At 37.8% G+C, this 17,042-nt stretch overlaps 2 protein-coding genes across 12 annotated transcripts in view; both read left to right on the top strand.

The window, feature by feature from the left end:
- Positions 1-2,906: 2,906 nt before the first annotated feature.
- Positions 2,907-12,579, top strand: LOC121648555 (kelch-like protein 20). Its single transcript, XM_041998753.1, has 8 exons — positions 2,907-2,929; positions 3,160-3,293; positions 5,811-5,994; positions 8,768-8,911; positions 9,119-9,252; positions 10,083-10,294; positions 11,278-11,384; positions 11,825-12,579. The coding sequence occupies exons 1-8, from the start codon at positions 2,907-2,909 to the stop codon at positions 11,880-11,882; spliced, it is 996 nt and encodes a 331-aa protein (XP_041854687.1). The 3' UTR covers positions 11,883-12,579.
- Positions 12,580-13,024: 445 nt separating this feature from the next.
- kcnt1b (potassium sodium-activated channel subfamily T member 1b) overlaps positions 13,025-17,042 on the top strand; it is a 69,427-nt gene continuing 65,409 nt past the window's right edge. For 5 of the 11 annotated variants that reach the window (XM_042000633.1, XM_042000629.1, XM_042000627.1 and 2 more), the window contains exons 1-2: positions 13,027-13,480; positions 16,524-16,572. In XM_042000633.1, coding sequence (XP_041856567.1) covers positions 13,414-13,480; positions 16,524-16,572 — 116 coding nt within the window. In that variant the 5' untranslated portion in view covers positions 13,027-13,413. Of the gene's footprint in view, positions 13,481-14,396; positions 14,842-16,523; positions 16,573-17,042 lie in introns of those variants that run through there. The other 6 variants (XM_042000623.1, XM_042000632.1, XM_042000621.1 and 3 more) reach the window with 4 other exon arrangements.

Here is a 17,042-nt window from a genome sequence, read left to right as displayed (position 1 = left end):
TGATTTATGAATGTGAGTACAGGACATCAGAAACACATTCACCAGACCCAGCTGTTGGGCAAGAAATAGCTCTAAAGCATAGCAACATGACTGGCTAAAATAGTATTTCATCTTCTGTTTCTGCACATTAAACACAAAGGACAAAAAAAGGAAAAAAATTAAACTGCTGGGAGGCAATTTTCAAAGAAAAAAAAGGTTTATTATTACAATCACCTTCAGGTCTTCATGTACTTACTGTAAAGAGAGGAAACTGATAAAGGAGCTCTTATTAGAAGATAAATTATATCCAGATTCTGCCTGAATGAGAGATTTTTATCATTTAAAAAACAATCCTGATTAGGTTCCAGACCACAGAAGATTATCAAAGTGCAAAATAAATAATTATACTTTCTCTCTGAATTTGGGTTTAAAAGGAACTACTTGGTAAATTATGTCCTCTGCGTTTTCTGTGTTGACGTAATTCATGGAAGTTATGCAAATGCTTTCCATGAAGGCCTGTTTATGGTTCAGAAGATAGCCTGTCAGCATTTTTTTTTATCCTCACCGACTTTAATAAACTGCTGACCTCCTAAAAGTTTTGGATTTTACAGCCGAATGGCTTAGGCCTTTGGGTGACGGGTGTAGCTTTCACTACCAAGATCACAAAGTGGCTAAAGGAGGGCTGGCAGCCAGGTAATGTGGTGAATGTGAAAGGGTACAATATCATCAGGACATATCTGCAAGGCTACTTTGACCATTTTACCTAAGGGAGCATCTCAATCCCTTGTCTGGATAATTACAGAGCGTTTCTGCCTTTTCTGCCTGAGGAGCACGGACTCATCTCGTTTCATCTCATCATCAGAAGGACTGCAACCTTTTCACCTGGTGTGTTTCTCTCTCTGTCTCTTTAGAGTAACTCCTGCGGGTTGAAATATATCACAATTACAAATTTAGAATTTAGAATATGAAAAAAAGAAGGAGGAAGGATGTGTTTTGCTCTGCAATAATTGAAAGTATAAAAAAGTGAGTGTGCATGGTGCAGAATTTTGAATCCATGACACGATTTAATCAACAGCAACACTTCAGTGTTTTTTTAAGTGCATTTATCTTATATATGCTATGCAGCTCAAACTCAACTTTGAGGAACTACCACAACGAGAAACAAAACAGCTGATCACACTGAATTTGCATTTTGGCATATCCACCATGACCTTGGTGCGATGAAACATTACAGCAAGTGAGAGGCTTCTACTGGACAAAGATATAAATAAAGACATTCTGGGCCATATGTAGTCAGAGCAAGGAGAGAAGTAATGAGATCAGTTAGGGGTTTGCAGGAGGGAGTTGACAGGTGCAAGTTAGATAGTAACGGATATCTGGATGCTTCTAGGAGAAATGTGAAATGGTGAAGTCTTGTGTTTCTTCCAGAACAAACAGTATAATGTAACTACAGCATACCATGTAGTACTCTTCCCTAGAAGGCACTCATTGGCATGAATAACCATACAGAGGTGTGATATGTTTAATTTCTTTGAAACTTTTCTGGTACAAACAAAACTCCTTCAACTCAAGTTCATAACAGATACATATACATATACCATCTGCATTTACTGCTCCACTGGGAAACATCCAGAAGACAGTAGAAGTCATATCAATATATATATATATATATATATATATATATATATATATATATATATATATATATATAATCTTAATAATTATAAAATTAAATAAAAAAATTTCTCTCAACTCTCTCAAATTGCCACCTTAAGTTTTATTAGAAAATCTAAAGATCCAGAGCTCTGAACCGGCATGGTGCTGCAACCTTTACTCTATTTTACACTTTTAAGGGGAAAAGAACGAATACTTGGTAACGTCTGGCTTTTGAGTGCAATGAAAAAGTGTTTGATTGACATTCCAACGTCCTGCGTCAAATGATTTTGTCGTTGTTGCAGTTATATCAGCTATACCTGTGATCTGCATTGATGGAAATACATTTTTACAGCGCTCACAGTTAAGAACAAGGTTTTTCTGAATATAAAACTTTTTTATAAAATATTTTTTTGTGTGCAAGCAAACTAAGTTGGAGGATGGTGTTGTTTGTTTTTCATTAAGCTTTAATTTAATTAGCTGTTTTGCTAGTCTCCTTGTTTCTCTGTTTAACGTGTGTGCTGCTCATGTGCTGCATTCATAATTTGCTGCATTCATAAGCTTCAGGCTCCTCTCTGTCTTAGCTTGTGACACATGGACCTGCGGGTCTGGCAGTGGGTAGAAGGAATGCAAAATGTTAACCCACTAAAACTTCTATTTGCACTTCCCAATTACAAAACAGTCACTGGGTTTTTGTCAGCTGTTGAGAAAAAACAGCTTCATATTGTTGACCAGCATCTATTTTGTTGGGGCTCATTTATGTCTTCACAGATCCCTGAATGCACCACCTCAAGGCATAAAACATCATTTCTTGATTCTCCCATATATGATGCTAAAGAAAATAACTGAGATTTTAGGTGCGTAATTAATGCCTACAGAAACAATAATAACTTATGAAGCACTAAAAGAAGACTCACTGGAAACTAAAATTAAGCACATGTTAATAATTCTGATGGAGTGACAGTTGCCAATAGAATTTCATACTGTAGGGTGTGTAAGAGGAGTCTTGGGTTTCAAACTGTGGGGATGGTGGATGAATCATTTGGGAATGTTGTGTGAGGGGATTTCTGTGTTGCTAAAGGGAGGAGGTTGTACTGTTTGGAGCAGCAAACTATAACATCATGTACAGCACAAAACTGTGGCAGCGAGCACTGAGGAGAGGCAGCAGGGAGCAGCGTGGTGTGTGCTGATAAGGCCCGACACAAAGGTTCTGCTCTGAGAAAGAAGGACTATTTTGACAACAGACCCTGAGCAAAGCACTGAGGAGATAAGACATGGGAGTGTACAATGAACAAGGGTAAGGGTCTTAATCGTGATTTTAAGCCTTTGTGTTTTTCAAAGATGTAAAAAAAGGAAGGCTAAGAATTGTTTAGTATCAAGAAATTTAAGTACTCGTCTTTGGTGAAGTTTATTTTACAATAATCCATTGGTATTTGTTTATTTGACAAAACTTGCAAACTATTTATTTTAGAAAGAGTTATGTCTTTCCAATTACTAACATTTGATTATGTCTGCTGTATGTCGCAGGTCCGTTGTACAGGAACCAGAATCCTGCCACATGCTGATCAAAGAGAGTAAAAATGGGTCATCCTCCCTTACCTTTCGCTCGAGGCTCAGCAGACTTTCCCCAAGACATGTCTACAATGACATGATGTTTATGGGTCAGTTGCTTGAATATTGGCTACAACAGCATGACTGGTTTTGTTTACACTTTGTAAGTCTTGTGAATGGTAAAACGTTTTGGAGACACGTTAGTGTTCAGGGCTTGCAGGTTTTAACACAAAGGTGTCTTTCAATCTTAGCCATGTGTTTATATGTCTGTTTATAGACAGGCTTGGCCAACAAGATGCCATCATTGTTTGTTATGCAGCACAGAAACAAGTACTGTGCATCATTCATTTGTTCATTCTTTTATTTATTTTCCATATTGGCTTTATCCAGTTCAGGGCCATAGATGATGCTTATCTCTGCTGAAACTGGATGAAAAAGCAGGGTACATACTGAATGGTTTGTCAGTCTGCCACAGAAGTTTGTGTGGTTATCATTAAAAATTTAAGCTGGGTTCAATAATGGGTGGAGTTTAAATGCTCACCTGGTTAACAGCTGGTAAAGAAAGTAAGATAGACTCTTGTTTTAAAGAAGGCTATACTTTTTAGCCAATTCAGATCCAAGATGCAATCTTAAAAAATATCCAACACAATTGTTTTAAAGTGAAAGTTGGATCTGCCATAAAGATCAAGAAAAAGACTTCTTTACTGTCAATGTAAGAAGTACATCAGAGGTGTAGGCACACAGTAAAATAAAAACAGAGCTCCTATTAGAGATTCAAGTGGTAACATTAAAAAAATAGTTTTAAATAACTGATTTAAAGAACTCTTTTTAAACCCAGTTGTTATATTTTTTTTATGTGTAACTTCTTTGCTTCAAATAAGTAAACCTAAACATAAGAAGAAAACTTTAGAGAACAATGTGCTTGATGTGTTGTGGTTGGGGGAGAAAGTGGACCCAAAATACAGAACTGTGAAGGAGGATGTGAAAACAGATGGTCTCTGAGGCTTTTTATTAATTAATCAAACAGAAGTTCGAACAATAGATAATCACTGGGGGTAAGCCATGCAATGATCCGACAAATGAGCGACTGAAACCGGGAGGCTATATACGAGGGAACCAATTAGAAAATAAGCAGCAGACGAGGTAATCAGGAAAAGAAATCAGGTGTGACAAGGAAAGGAAATCAAATTCAACAACACACAGTTGGAAAGTCCAGGAAAGTAAAACATGAAGTGCAATTCACCCAACTATAAATCAAACCAGAACAAGGAATCTTAAAACACAAGGACTACAGACCAACATGACCAACTAGAAGCCAAAATCCAACAAGAACTAAAAACCGAAAAGAGAACTAAAGTCCACAGATCATCACATGATGGGGCACCTCTCTTGTCTGTTAGGAGTCCACAAATTATTGTCACAATCGCCTGTTACTCACCACTTTGCATTTGTTTGTTGAAGTTTTAAAAGAAGAAATCATGTATTTGGTGACATCTTCACATAATCCAAAAAGTGGACCTTTCTAAATGTCAAAAGGACATTTTACATTTTCCACTGGTGGCCAGTGTAGTAATTAAATGTTTTAGATAGAAATTACATAGTATATTAAATCAAGAATAGTACAGATGTAAAAAATGTCTTTGACAAGATAGAGGGTATCTCAATGAGATGGAATCACACCAGTTGCAACCATCAACTTGTCCTTAAAAGGAAAATACAACGTGATTATTCTGTATCTTGCACAGATGTAACTGTCCCACTGGGTTACTGTACAGTCTTCACCAGGCATAAAACAAAAACCACCCTCTATATTGCAGCAGATAGTAATTTTCAATTCCTATGTGACAGTCAAGCTGGCAAACTCAGAACCAGAACCCCAAGACTCATACAATCGGAAGTTAGAGCCTCGGCACAACTTTACAAAGACTGTGCACTGCTCATTAAATATATGCATCTGTTCACCTCCTGAAAAGCCTAATTAAGGTTGGATAGTGCAATCTCTATACCACAATATCCAGAGACCATTGTGGTCATCTTTTCCTGTAATTGGCCCAATCTGTTCTTAAAAGCATGTGTACTGAAGAAGATTCTTTGTTAATATTTAATGGTTGGCTTGCTGGCATAAAGTCTGAGAAAGCAAGTTCTGCTTTAGACTAGTAATCAAAGGGTAAGTTTGAAAGCAACACAATAGAATATAATCCTCCAGAGATGAGTGGAAAGACCATGTACGTATCTCCTCTGCAAAGCAACACAGAGTAAATATCTTACAAAGCTAGCTGTGGAAGTTTTCTTTTTTTTTCCTTTAGTATTTTGACTTCTTTTTGTTTATTTGCAGCCATATATATTTGCTATATTTTATTATTTCGCTTTGGTGATGTTCAGCACTCTTGAATCAGACCTCTTCCTGCAGAAACCAGTCAAAGCAGTTCCAAACACAGCTACATGTTTCTTGTTGTTGCTCCTTTTACTGCCTATGGGAAAAATTCAAAAAGTTAAATAAAACCTTACAACCTTCTGCTGTGAAACGGGTCATTTAAGCAGAAAGCCATCCAGATAGAAGCCTACAGGAATGATCCTCAGACAGCTTGCATGAGTAAGAAATCTGTTCTGTGTTTTGTTTGTGGTAGTTGGTGGATGGACCCAGGATGACCCATCCTGTCTGGTAGAGCAGTTCTGCCCCGAGTATAACGAGTGGAGAGCAGCTGCACGAATGGTTAACAGTCGAGGCTGCGTTGCTGTTGGAACACTGGATGGCAAGATCTACGCCGTGGGTGGGGAAGATAACATTAGATGCTACAGCAGTGTGGAGAGGTGAGGCACGGTAAATATTTGCCAGTAAAATCTTGTTCATGTCACTTTTAATTTGCCAATTATTTTTACCCAAAAAAAATGCCCCACTGTGGAATGACTATACATATTTTCCAATGGTATTATCACAGTAAGCTCCTTGAGGGGAAGGATTTCTCGCTGTAAGCACCTCACAGATTCCTTTGAACCGACTATGTTTTTCTCACAAGCACCTCTGTGAATTTCATATTCCAGTTTAATATGAGAATGTAATTGCTGACTTCATGACAGGCTGTAATTAGAAAAGGTTTAGATTATTTCTGTTATTTTCTGCTATTTAAACTGAATGTAGGCATGCTGGAGCTGAGGTGACATTTCAGCTGCCCAGCTCTGACAGGTTGTTCCAAATGACTGTCTAAAGGTTGATCTGTGAGGGAAATAAATGTAATTTATGCGTCGCATTTTGACGTCAAGGGTTTCAGTCAGACTCATAAGTTTGTTGCTGAGTACTGACAGCAGAGAGAGGGTCACTGTGCTTAGGTATGAGACCGTGAAGGACAGTAGGACCAAAGATTGTGGTCTAAACAAGGGAGCTAGTGTTCATGGAAAGACCTTTGTTCTTCTTTTTAAGCAACATAAATGAGTATAACATAAACTGAATTCAGAAAGCAGCTAAATTCCAACAATTACTTTTCCCAACTTTCCTTTTAAGGGGTCTAACTTGTGAGAGCCTCCAAAATCTGTGGAATTTTAGGGAATAAAACAAAGTAAAGGTGTTATGGTGAAACCACTGAAGGGTCATCTGCATTAATAAATCAGAGGTGTGAAGTGATGTGATTGTGTCATCCAAAAGACCTTTTGCACTAAATGCATTACATCATGTCTGCAAAGATTTTCTTGTCACTGCCCTCTTTAAAAATACCACACACCATCCTGCAATGGTATCTCATGAGTAGCGATGCCATTGTGTTCCAAACCTATCTTCAATCCTAACTTTATTCACATTATAAAACACCAAAAAGAGACATTTTTAAACTGCAAGTCATCAAGACAGACAGACAGATGGACACACGTTTTTTCATGATGATACTCACACACTTGACATCAGCTAAGCAGATGCAACAGCTGACTGATGTGTTGTAGGATAAAACTGATGCTGAAACACACTGTTCTAGCTGCGTAATTGGGTACTTTGTGTAATAGATATGCTAGAAACTTTTTATTGCTGTGTACATCACTGATCAGTAAAGGTCAGAATTAAGGCAAAATTATGAAAACTGACCAAAAGCCATCCTTTTAATGCATGGACCTTAATAGGTCATCAATTGCAGAGAACTTCACAAGAAGCTGTTGGATTTATTCAATTTGAATCAGGTGAGTTGGAGCAGGGAAGCATCTAAAGCCTGACAGTGGCTCTCAAGGACTGAAGTTTGAGATCCCTATTTGTGGAAGCAATGGACTGCCAAAACACTCTTGCTAACAGGTGTTTATTCCTCATATTCAGAGAAAGCCAAAAATAAACACACACCTACACACACACACACACACACACACACATATACACACATATTCTGCACATTTTTTCCCACTTCCTCTCCTGCTGCTTTATCAGATGGGACCAGCTTATGTTTCACATAGGATGGGTAACATTACTCTTTTCAAGGACACAGTTTGTTTGAGCCCTTATAAGTATTTATTCACAGATGCAACCTCACCAATAGATGCTGTATTTTTGTATGGACTGAGGTAAAAGATCTACCTCAGGCTTGACAAAGACCCAGTTTTAATGTTGACCCAACCATGTGGCCCAACTCCTTAAATTTTCATTTAGCCCTTCCTCCTGCTACCAGTCTTTGATCCCAAGAAGAAAAAGAGCACCATATCCCTGCAAAACCAAGTGGTATGGCCAAATGCCAGGGTCAAAGGTTTGTATTAGGACAAAGAGTTTCAGTCTCATACACAGCCATTCTTCAATTTGGATGTTCTTTTGCCTCTAGCGTGTCTCAACTCCCAGTTCTTCTTCCTTAACATGCACTCTTCTTTGTCTATTTGCAAGTAATGGCCAAGTTTAGCTTCCAGCAACTCTTGTGCTAGCTACCAACATGCCCTTACATGTCTCATTGGCTCTCTGTGGCCATAGGCAGTCAGGAAAAAAATCCTAATGCCACTCAGCCAATGAGACAAATAAAAGAACAGAAAGAACACATGTGTGCAGGGAACTGAACATGAATGTGGTGTTCCTGTAAGGGACTTGTTCCCTTTGAATGAACTGTTTGCAAATGTCATACCATGAGCTTCAAGACCAAGAGACATCCAGCTCTTAAATTAATTCCAACCTGCATTCTTTAATGCTCTTCCCTAACTGGCTGCGGGCCACAGGTGAAAAGGCCTGCTGTAAACTGGTCAGCTTTTAATGGTCTGAAACAGCTTACTTTTGTTGTGGCTACCTGATTGCAAGCTAATCTCTGAAGGCTATTCACATTGCTGTTGTAATATCTATCCCTCTAGCAAAATTTTGCCAACTAGGGAAAAAATTGTTGTTTTGTGCAATGTGGGCTTTCATCTAATGGCCTTGAATGGAGGAAAAAACAACTTTAATAGTTTTCCAGTGGGGAGGAAGCACTCTGGCAGATGTTTACAAGAATGCCAACACAATTCAAATATTTTCTGTTTATCAAAAAGCAGTTAATTACAAGCAGAAAAATACAAGTGAGATACCAGAATATTTTCTCCTTGAGTTGTTTTTACCAGTGGCTGATATTACCTTCCTTCATCTCTTTGACCTCCATCATGGCAGGTACAGCCCTGACACAGACAGCTGGAGTGCAGATGTAGCACCCTTGAGCAGTCCTCGCAGCGGAGCGTGTCTGGTGGCGATGGATGGATATCTGTATGCGATTGGAGGACATGATGGCATAACTGTCATGAATACTGTGGAGAGGTACTGTAGCATGAGTGCCACTTAAAATTCAAAATCATACAGAATGTTTCATTTAAATCATTCTCTGCACTTAAAAACTTGGCACAAGTGACATTTTTTATGCAACTGCCTGATATCCAGCATTAATTTAATGCCAAGTAGCTGATTCAGTACAGAGAGCGGCATGAATAATTTGAGATTGACTGATCATTTGTTAAATGGGTTTAGGTATGATCCAAAAGTGAACACTTGGAGCAAGCAGGTACCAATGCTGACCAGAAGAACCAGAGCCATGGCTGCTGTGCTGCACGGTTACTTGTATGTGATGGGAGGAAATGATGGTGAAACCACTCTAAACTCAGGTGGGGGAAGTAACTTCACATAAATGGCTGTATGTGTCAGTCACAATGTCAAAAAAATATATCATAAAAGACTATTCTGTATCTATTATTTCTGACTGTGACTGCTGCAGCTGATAGAAATGATGCAAAGTAGCACGACATAGAATTATATGATAAATGACAGAAGTGTATTGTTAAAGTGACACAAAATTTAGTTGTGGTCTGAGCTCTTCATTGAGCCCAGTTTTTCTGCTGCCATTTGAACAAACCAGCACCAACTTTCTTTGACAGCTTTTTGACATGTGGCAGCATTAAAGTTAACACGTAAAGACAAGCTTGACCTTCAACTCTGTGTATCCCACACACACTCACACATGTAAAGATGCACACCCACATGCACACACTCCCATGCACATTTTCTGGCCTGCTGACCTTAGCCAAGATAAACAAGAGCTATGTTGTGCTACCACTTGTCACTCACTATTTCAGTCTGTGAGAAGAGTACGTCAGTGAAGTTCCCACAATCTCTTTTTTGGTTCCTATCAAATTTACAGTACAAAATATTAAAAAAAAGACTGAAAGTCATTTTATTTTTGGACAATTTCTTACAGTTTCATGCTGAAAAATAAACAAAAGATACACTATTCATATCATAGGGATCTTGCTTTCTTTTCTAAGGCCAAGCAGATTTAAAATGACAGCAGATCAATGAAACAGACTTTTTTGTATACAAATATAAACATTTATTGCTTGTAAGGGAGCTATATATATATATATATATATATATATATATATATATATATATATATATATCTTGCTCTGACTTTTGCTGTCTTCTGGATGTTTCCCAGTGGAGCGGTACAACCCTGCAGATGGTACCTGGTCAATATGTGCCTACATGCTGAGTCCTAGGGAGAATGCTGGCTGCACCGTGTATCTGGGCTGCATCTATGTAGCTGGGGGCAAAGATGAGCTTAGCCTGCAGCTCTGTGCTGCTGAGAGGTTTGACCCTGACAATATGAGGTGGTCGCCGGTGAAACGCATGAGGAACAAGAGAGACAATGTGAGTAAAGACTAATCCCACAGATCCGATGGAAACCCTCTCCTATTCATGTAGATGTGTTTAAAAAAGATTACAGAAACCATACAGAGAAGCTATTAAATGTGAGGATAGAAATTATTTTTTTATCTCACATACTTCAACCGCTTTACATGCTTTAATGTTTCAAAACCATTATATATTTCTCATACTGTACATAGTTTTACCAACACTTGCCACATACTGTCTGAAACACTTTGGATCTGCTCAGACCTGAGGCTAACATGTATCCTAGATGACTTGATCACAAGCAAATACCCATAAATAAATACATTTTGCATATAGTTGCTCTCACTGCCTGCACAATGCAAACATCCAATGAAAAGGAAGAGGACTGTAAAAACTCTCCAAACTCAGAGGATGAATAAGTTACAGGGAACCTTCTAATCGTTTGTATTCATTTCTGCACATAGGCTGACTCTGAGCTCTGAAACATAATTTACTCCTCTTCCTTCTCTCATATCACATCTGTTACACAAGTGAGCTTAAAATATTTGCACAAAATTCTGTGACATGTAAATATTTGGGTAAAGCTAATTTTCATTTTTAACTACATGTTTACTGGCATATTGAGTTATTAGGTGACATCTGATCACAAGTGGTGCCTAAAGAGACTTGGAGCTGCTCATTTTATCGTCTGGTGTGTCTGTGCTTGATTGCTCAATATTAAAATGATGTAAGAGAGCTGCTCATTTTTGTTGGATGCAGTCAGAAGTTGTTGGACATTATATAACACCATTTAAATTTTAAGTGTGGATAAAATTGACTTTTATAAAGCAAAAGCTTTAAATTTGACTTCTATTAAAAGAAGTAAATATAATGGTGCTGTGTGATTATTTCTTTCACAAAGAAAAATTATGTAAAAAGCATAAACATGAACAACCTATTTTATTTGTGCACTTTTTTTCATAAAATTCTCAAACTTGTTTATTTTTATCATTCTTCAGATGTCCCTTGTAGTCTTCAATGGTACGTTGTTGGCTATGGGAGGACATGATGGTGTCACCACCCTGAAAACACTAGAGGTTTACAGTCATGAAAGCAACACATGGAGGTAAGAGAATCAGTTTTACATCAGTAATGTTACTGAATTAATTACCTGAGTATCCATTTTTCATCGCAATTAGCAATACAGTGATATAAAAGTAACACCTCTGCTCAAACGCTACAGTACAAAACATACTGTGCATTGTAAACCTGCTGTTTGTCAGGGGTAGGATAACAGATACTTCTATTTATATCTGAATTACATTTGTATGAGGATGTTTAAATTATTTACAATCATATTTAGTGTCAAACTGCATAGGAGGCAATGTCTATAAACAAACAATATTTTAAATCATCTTGCTTATAGCCAGACAAATACACAAAACCACTTTGTGATTCATGCACCAACTCATGTAACACTCCTATATGTTATATACGCCTCTGGGCAGCTCACTGAATCAGAGTGCTTCACTGTCTGAGCCTGTTTCCCTCTCACTCTGTTTTTAGACACTTTGGGAGCATGAAGAGCAAGCATCCAGGCGGGAGAGTGGCTGTACTGTGCTGAGACTTGACAACATTTGTATTATATGGTCAGGAAACAAGTGTTGGAGACTAATTACCTAATGGACGCATTTTGATATGGAGTAGATTGAATGAGGCAGCACAATGACTGCATAACTAGAGGGTTCTCTCCAAAATGAGACATAGCTGCATTAGTCAAAGCTGGCAACTTTGTGCTGCAAAATGATTGCAATTCCAGCACACTGTAGGCTGCCAGGTTACCATTATTTATTTATTTACTTACTTCTTCTTGTGTATAGCTTGCTAAATTAACCTTATTTATGAGGGAAAAAAATGGTAAAAGTGAGTTTAAAGCTGTATTATTCACGATAAAGATAGAGATAAGGTATGCATGTTTACCAATGCCTATTGATCATCAATGATAAATGAGAGAAATGAGCCAAGGAGATGAGGTGAGGTGGTAGGTGTGCTGTTAAAGAGGATTTATTGGAATATAAATGGGTCTCAGATATGCCTTGATTGTGAAAAACTCATGACAGTTAAAATAGAAAGAAGTTTGCTGAGTGTTTTAAAAAGCTCACAGAGTTGTAATACTAAAAGCTTTCAGTGTTTAATTTTTTTTCTCTTACTGTACATTTCTGGATCATTTATTATCACATTTTGGTTGAAATGCTCTATTTTAACTCCTGACTTTATAAAAGTTAAAACCCACCTTTTCCAGGGCAACTCTGTTTGGTTTGCTGATGGGTCAAAACACATTTTGGACCAATCAGTATTGAATGCATCTGGTAATTGTGGGTCCACACCATTTACCACACGAGAGACTAATTGGCTGGCAAGGCGTGTTCATGTTTGAACACGCCTTTTAACTGCATGAGTCAGTTTGCTGATAAGCTTAAAAAATGCTCCGACTTAATAAAAAATGTTTATGTTTGGCCTTCATGTACGTTTAGTAGATAACTGCACTGATATAAACATGTTTTCATCTACAAGTTGATCCAGTGGCAAGGAAAGTGGAAAACTCCTCCACTACTGGTCATCACTTCTCCTGTGGTGATTGACTGACTCAGAATAAATAATCCCAGTTTCTTATTTTGTTTAAAAATATATAGTGATGTCATCAAGTAAGGGATGCAAATCTGTACTACAAACAAAGCATTTCAGATTATTCAGGAGCAGCATGTTTATGGGAAAGAAGATCTCACTCTTCTGTGGACTTTAGGGTTTTATAACTGCAGGCATGGACAAAGTGATATATAAGTAGAAAATTGTAAAAGGTGATTGCACCATTGTGACGTAACCAAATCAGACAGATCCACCAGTAGAAAAAAGTGGGGAGGAAAAGTCTGTGGGAATCCAGATTCTTGGTGAGATAAGCAAGTGAGCGACATCTGACTGCTGGCATAGGAAACCATAAGTGGCTGTGTGGGCTTTAACATGATGACGCTCAGAGCTCTTTCCCCTGGAGGATAATGGACTGAAATGTGGAGAGGCTGAACACAAGGAAGGCACACAGAGCAACACGGCTTTCCAGAGGCAGCAGAGTCTCCCACTCGTCTCTCTGCGCGCACAGAATGAATATTTTTTTCAGTTTGAGGGGGACAGTTGTGAGACAAATAGCAGAGGACAGAGCTGTTGCAGGTATGTTTTAAGAGAAAGATATTGAGATATTATAAATGTAGCAATGTTTATTTCAATATTTAGATTATCTAAGCAGAAGTTTCCAAGAATTTGCATGCACATGTGTATGCTCCATAACTGATGCTGAATGTTAGAAGATTATTTTAAAAAAAAGAAATAAATGTATTATCATCTGGGTGCATTGTTGTGTAATTCCATTTTTCTCCCATTTTTCTTTTTGGGAAATGTTTCCATGATCCATCTGTGATTCACTATGTTTTAGTGACTGCACCATAGCATGTGTTTATTCAAAAGCTTTAGCAAACTTGTACTTTCTTTCTATACCTCAATGATGAGATATGCATTTATACAGAAATACACAGGATAAACTCTCTGGCATTCCTCAGAAAACAGAAGGAGTAGTCTTTTTTTCACACACAGCACAAGCTTGCAGACAAATGAAAAGGAACATTATCATCTGTTGTTAGATTTTCTAATTTCACTAAGAGCATTCTGCGTGAGAAGTCTCTTTTAATCATTAAATCAGTTCCCTAGATAAAGAGGGCATTATTTCAAGATTGCCCGGTAGATGGCGAGACACCAGTGGGAGACTCCAAGCTTGCTGTGTGTCCAAGTGAGGAGAGGATGCTGATGCTGACGGGGATGCATGAAAACGAAGAGGACAGAACGCTTTACATGATGTCCTTATTTTAGATGCGTAAGCAAGTGTTACATGGCAGAGGACAGAAACGGCAAAACCACAAGATACGGTGTTTGCAGTGATATTTATATGAGGGGTTTGTTATGTAAGATTAGCTTAAAACGGTTACACGGGATTGTGAGCTAATTAAAAAGAAGAAAGCAACTGGAAAAAATTTTTTTGTTTTTTTTTTAACAAGGGGACTGAAAATAACGTTAGGTTAAGGCATTTCATCCTTCCGCCAAGTAATGTAGTTCGTCAAATGTCACAAACAAAGTTGTTGCTAAGAGACAGCAAAGTCTCGATCAGCGGATGTTTTCGGGGTCACTCGTTGACTTTCTAATTAGCCGTCGATTTTGGAATGCGCGAGAAACAATCAGTGCCAAGTACCGGGACTTCATTTTTAAAGTAAATTCAATACCCATTTTGCTATTTGCCATTGTGAGGCTAATTTTATTGACCGGAAACTTCAAACTTATTTGCCACCGGCCTGGTCACAGGAGCTGATTTCCCTCCCTCTTGTCACCTACCAATGATGGCAGAGATTTCGAAAGGAGTGTTAGATGGAAGACATCCCGTGTCGCACAGGCAGTGTTGTGTGCACAGTGCAAAGAGGTTATCTAAACCAAACCTTTGTTTACGATGATGGGACCTCGGGTAGACACGGAAACACAGCAGCCAGGTAAACAAAGATAGCGACAACAGTTTGACATGTAACTTTCGGGAAGTCTCACTTCACTCATAGTTGATGTTTACTGGTTTACATGAGCTATCGTTAATCAAGATATTCTGTCTGTGCCATAACTTTGCCAAATGCAGAAGGTGTTTAAGCTAAGTGTACATATGGTCTCATAATTTGGAAGTAACGTGAGTTTATGAAGTGAATAATAAGTACATTTTATAAACCCTTTGCCTCTTTGTACTTTTGTAGTTTTCAGCTTTTGTGTTTTGTTTCTTGATCATTATTTGAGCAACTGAAAGTCATCTGAATGCTACTGTATAGTTAATCAATTGGTAGAATAAATTAATGTACTTTTTTGTGAATTTAATTTAAGTGATGACTGAATTTCAGAGATTAGCTCAATTTTTTTAATGCAGAAAATACACAATTCCATGCTTTAGTATTTTTTATCATAAAGGTAGCATGATTCTTTCCCAGTATTTTGAGGATAACGTTTTTTCTTATATTTTTAGAGATCAATTTCATGCCTTTTCTGCTTCATATGCCTTTTATTTTGGTCAGAATACAAGCCATTCTGTCCATTAGGAGAAGGCTGCCTCTTATTGGGAGCGTCTCTGTTTACTATAACTGTGGTCACTTTGCCATATCCATTAAGGGATATCCCCGAGGTTGCAATTTCTTTCTAGAAAACTGCAACCTTGGGATTATGTCAAGGTTTATAGAAACCTTATAGAAAAAAGATATCAACCTTTATAGAAACACTGAGTTTTGTTTCAGTTTTTTCCCAAACTTTTGAACACATTCAGGAAATAATATCTGTTAGTCTTCTGCATTACTTATGTCCTATTTTCTGTTTCTTTCAACATGTTGTCATCTTTTCTCTCTCCATATCCTGTCTGTATTTGTCAGGGTCTGTGCTTTTAGTGATAATGGAGAGCATGTCTCTTGGTTCTATTAGCCCACTCAAGGCTGCCCACATAGTACAATGAAGACCATACAGATGCACACACACAGATAGCTTTGTGTTACTCATTAATTGTTTCCTTTTTTGATGACTAAGCATTTAAATGAAAACTATTTCAACAAGATGCATGGACATGTAATCTCATCTGTAAAGAAAACATGGATCCACTCAAGCAGAAACGTGCACATATGAATCTAAGCTGAACCCGAGAAAGCATGCATTTGTAACACTGAATGCACAGTAGCGTGAAGGTGCAGCAAAAGTGCCTGTGTCCTATTTCTGAAATCATTTCCTTCCCCCTGTTTTGCTTCAAAGGCAGAAAATGGGTTTACTGTCACTCTGATAAGGTGATTCCTCTTTTCCGTATTTGCACAAATTAAAACACACTCTAGGGCGACTTAAATAAACACTTTCTTTGGATAGATAACTGAGCTTCCAGCATTGCTACTTTCCACATTATCAGAATAGACACCATTAAACTGTACAATTACTTTATAGTGTATCAGTGTAATCCTTCTCTGCCTTAAGAACAGCAGCTTGAGACAACTTACTCAACTTTGGGAAGACTTAGGCTACAAAATAAGTAGTGAATGTAATTATGTTACATTCTTCTTAAGTCTTAGAAAGGTGCACTTTTAATAAGAGGTTTTAACATCTGCTCCTTTCTTCTTTTCTCTGTCTTGCTTTCCTTCATTTCCCACTCTAATCCCCCCTCAAGAGACAGTCATGAGTCCTCCACGCCGATCATCAAGTTCCCATGGAGACAGGTATTTTCCTCAAGCATTTCACCACATGCGACACTTTGATAAAGAATGGGAGCACATGCACACATGTAGCCGAGATTGTACACAGACACACATAAACATCCTTGTTTGTAGGTGGGTTGCATTTCCAGAATAGTCTGTGGCGATAATCTGTTTTTCACAGGGTTCACTTAGAGGGTTGGAAAATGTCATTTATTAATGCATGCTGGGTTTTTTTAGGTTAACATTCATTTTATCTGTCAGGTTTTCTTTAAGTTGTTTTTCTAGCCTTGACAGCTGTGTGGCTTGTATGCAAAAAGCTCTGCTGCTGCAATATTCTGTTATCAAAACTTCATAAGCTGTTTTAAGGACTGTACAGTATGGCATCTTTAATAAATAAAGAGTAATTTACCCATTTTCTCTGTTATTTTAGATGAGAACATGCAGTGTGTTGTACTCTCCAAACAACAACTGTATAAAAATAAATTAATTGC

Source organism: Melanotaenia boesemani, chromosome 11 (genome assembly GCF_017639745.1).
Source record: "Melanotaenia boesemani isolate fMelBoe1 chromosome 11, fMelBoe1.pri, whole genome shotgun sequence".
NCBI classification, from domain to species: Eukaryota; Metazoa; Chordata; class Actinopteri; order Atheriniformes; family Melanotaeniidae; genus Melanotaenia; species Melanotaenia boesemani.
The sequence above is the reverse complement of the archived record's forward strand: the minus strand, read 5'-3'. Positions and strand labels throughout refer to the sequence as shown.